The sequence below is a fragment of the Heliangelus exortis genome, chromosome 13 (genome assembly GCF_036169615.1).
Source record: "Heliangelus exortis chromosome 13, bHelExo1.hap1, whole genome shotgun sequence".
Classification (NCBI taxonomy): domain Eukaryota; kingdom Metazoa; phylum Chordata; class Aves; order Apodiformes; family Trochilidae; genus Heliangelus; species Heliangelus exortis.
The window spans coordinates 17,146,788-17,149,519 of NC_092434.1; the positions used below are offsets into that span (position 1 = coordinate 17,146,788).

General features: G+C 56.2%; 2 protein-coding genes across 3 annotated transcripts in view; one reads left to right on the plus strand and one right to left on the minus strand.

Annotated features, from left to right (window-relative positions):
• Positions 1-142, minus strand: part of ST3GAL2 (ST3 beta-galactoside alpha-2,3-sialyltransferase 2) — an 8,772-nt gene extending 8,630 nt beyond the window's left edge. For both annotated transcript variants that reach the window (XM_071757099.1, XM_071757100.1), the window contains exon 1: positions 1-142. This exon is cut by the window's left edge and continues 126 nt beyond it. The gene's annotated coding sequence lies outside the window, so the exon portion shown is untranslated.
• Positions 1-2,732, plus strand: part of FCSK (fucose kinase) — a 14,765-nt gene that overhangs the window by 310 nt on the left and 11,723 nt on the right. Inside the window, exon 1 of the mRNA XM_071757119.1 lies at positions 1-134. This exon is cut by the window's left edge and continues 310 nt beyond it. Coding sequence (XP_071613220.1) covers positions 1-134 — 134 coding nt within the window. The remainder of the gene's footprint in view (positions 135-2,732) is intronic.

The following is a 2,732-nucleotide window of genomic DNA, read 5'->3' on the forward strand; positions in this document are numbered from 1 at the left end:
GAGGCTCCTCCGGGCCCCGGCCCCGGTTGGCTCTCGGCTGTGGCAGTGCTCATCATCCCCGGGTGCTGGCTGACCCCCTGGCTCGGGACACGGCAGTCCTGACGATGCCGGCCTGGAGGGGGGAGGAAGGTACGGTGGGTCAAGGGTTGGTGACACCAGTGGTAGAGGTTGGGAGCAGCACAGAGTGGGGAGGAGGGTGCTGGGGGAGGGAGGAGGAGTTGATTTATTCCTTTGCAAAATGCCACCCGGCCTGTCACCAGTGCAGGGGGCTGAGCCATCCCCATGGGGGTGAGGAGCGAGGTAGGATGCCAGCATCACTTGTGCCCAGCATCACCTTGTCCCTAACATTGCCTTGTCCCCAACATTGCTTTGTCCCCAACATTGCCTTATCCCCAACATCACCTTGTGCCCAGCATCACCTTGTGCCCAGCATCACCTTGTGCCCAGCATCACTTTGTCCCCAGCATCACCTTGTGCCCAGCATCACGTGCCCAGCATCACTTGTCCCCAGCATCACCTTGTCCCCAACATTGCCTTGTCCCCAGCATCACCTTCTGCCCAGCATCACCTTGTGCCCAGCATCACTTTGTCCCCAGCATCACCTTGTCCCCAGCATCACCTTGTCCCCAACATTGCCTTGTGCCCAGCATCACTTTGTCCCCAGCATCACTTTGTCCCCAGCATCACTTTGTGCCCAGCATCACGTGCCCAGCATCACTTGTCCCCAGCATCACCTTGTGCCCAGCATTGCCTTGTCCCCAGCATCACCTTCTGCCCAGCATCACCTTGTCCCCACCTTGGGGACATCACCTTGTCCCCAACATTGCCTTGTCCACAGCAGCTCCCAGGCCGTGTCCTCCCTGCCCCTTCCAGACAAAGGCTCAGCCACCAGTTCACCTCTGGAGCTGAACAAGCAGCTCCTTTCTGAAGGTTCAATCCTCCTTCTCTATCACACCACAACTGGCTTCCCCAAACCCCTCCTCACCCCTGCTGCTGCCCCCAGCCCCTGGGGGATGTGTGGCTGTGCCCCCCCCCGGTGTGGCAGTGTCCCCCAGGGAAGGTCACCAGCTCCCTCATGATCCAAGTGCACAAAAATAGCCAGAGCAGAGGTGCCAATGCTTGTGACCAAGGGGGGGGGACGACAGGAGGAGGAATGTGGGGGGGGACAAAAACAGATACAGCTCCTCAGCCAAAAAGCAAACAAAATGACTGGAAAAAAATCCCCTTTAAACACAGATGCTGAGCTGGGACAGCATCCACCACACCCTAGGGATGGAGATGTGACACCCTCACCCCCAGGGCGTGGAGGGAGATGCCAAGGCAGGACCCCCCCTGCAAGGCCAATTGGGGCAGCATTGCCTCCACAGCTCAGCTCTGGCCCCAGTTAAACCAGTGCCGAGGCCAGCAGTGCTAATTAGGAACTGGGGATGCCTCTTTCCTACAAAAAACATCCTCTGGAACATGCTGGTTTCCTTCTTGGAAGAAGAGGCTGCTGAGCTGCCCCCCAAAAACCTCCTTGCCAGGATGGGGGAGACCAAAAAACTCACCACCACCCCCCCCCCTCCCATCCCACCCTGGGCACAGCAGCTCCTGCCCAAGCCACGATGCCTCTGCCACTGATTTGGCCAAGCAGCAACAAACTTGAACAGAATGAGCCAGAAAAGGGGTGCACATCCCAGGACAATCCTTGTCCAAGTGTTTTTTTCCAGGGCTGGGGGGGTTAACACACCTACACAGCCAGCCAGCAACTGCAACTGAGTTCCTTGGGTTACAGCCAGCGGAAAAAGCTGGGGTGGTTGTTCCAGGGAGGGCTTGCATCCCATAGAGTTTGGGATCAAGCCAGTAAAAAGCTATTATTTCCCTCCCCCCCCCCCCCTCTCCCCTCCCCCAGCCTGCAGATGCACAAGGATTTTGGAGGTAAAAGGCGATTTGGGGCTCTTTCCAGCTGCGACGTGGCGGGATGTGCTGACCCTCCTTGCCCTGCTCCCACGGGGCTTCTTAAAGGCTGAAGGAAATCAGCTATCACGTGCTTGCAGGATTTTAGTTCCTGGTGAAAGGGGGAAAATCCCTTTCCGGCTCCTCCGCCTGGATCCTGCCTGATGCATCCCAGCCCTGCCAGCATCTGGAATGCCTTTGGGCCAGCCCCATCCCGGGGCCTCCCAGAGCTGCCCCCGACTGAAAAAAAATTAAAAATAAAAAAAAAAAAATCCATCCTCCAGCCCAGCTCATGCACCTTCGAGCAGCTTTAAATACCAGTGGCCAGTTTTGAGTCATCACTCTGCCTGACTTCTATTTCCAGCCGAGCTGGTCCTTGCAGACCCCCACATCCCAGCATTAAGCATTCCATCCCTGACAGCTCAGAGTCAAACCCAGCTCTGTGGAATAGAGCCTAAGGGGGACTCTTTGCAGCAGGTTTGGTGGTTCCTTCTTAAAGTACTGGGGATTTGGGGATTTCTTCCATGGTGAGCAAGCCTGGCAACTCAGCAATACCATTAAAGCTCCCAAATCCATCCCCTGCTCTCCTTAACTGACTCCTGGAGCCCCCAGTCCTCATCAAACATGAGTTTCTCTTTGATTGCAGGAGCTAATGAAGCAAGGCTGATAAAAGGCCCAGAAAATCACTCTGCTGGCTTTTACAGTTGGCTGATTTCTCTGATCACATAATCTTTAATTTCTGGATGAACACAGGAGTGACACAGCTGACAGCCCCAGGAGGGCCTGGGGGAAGCCTA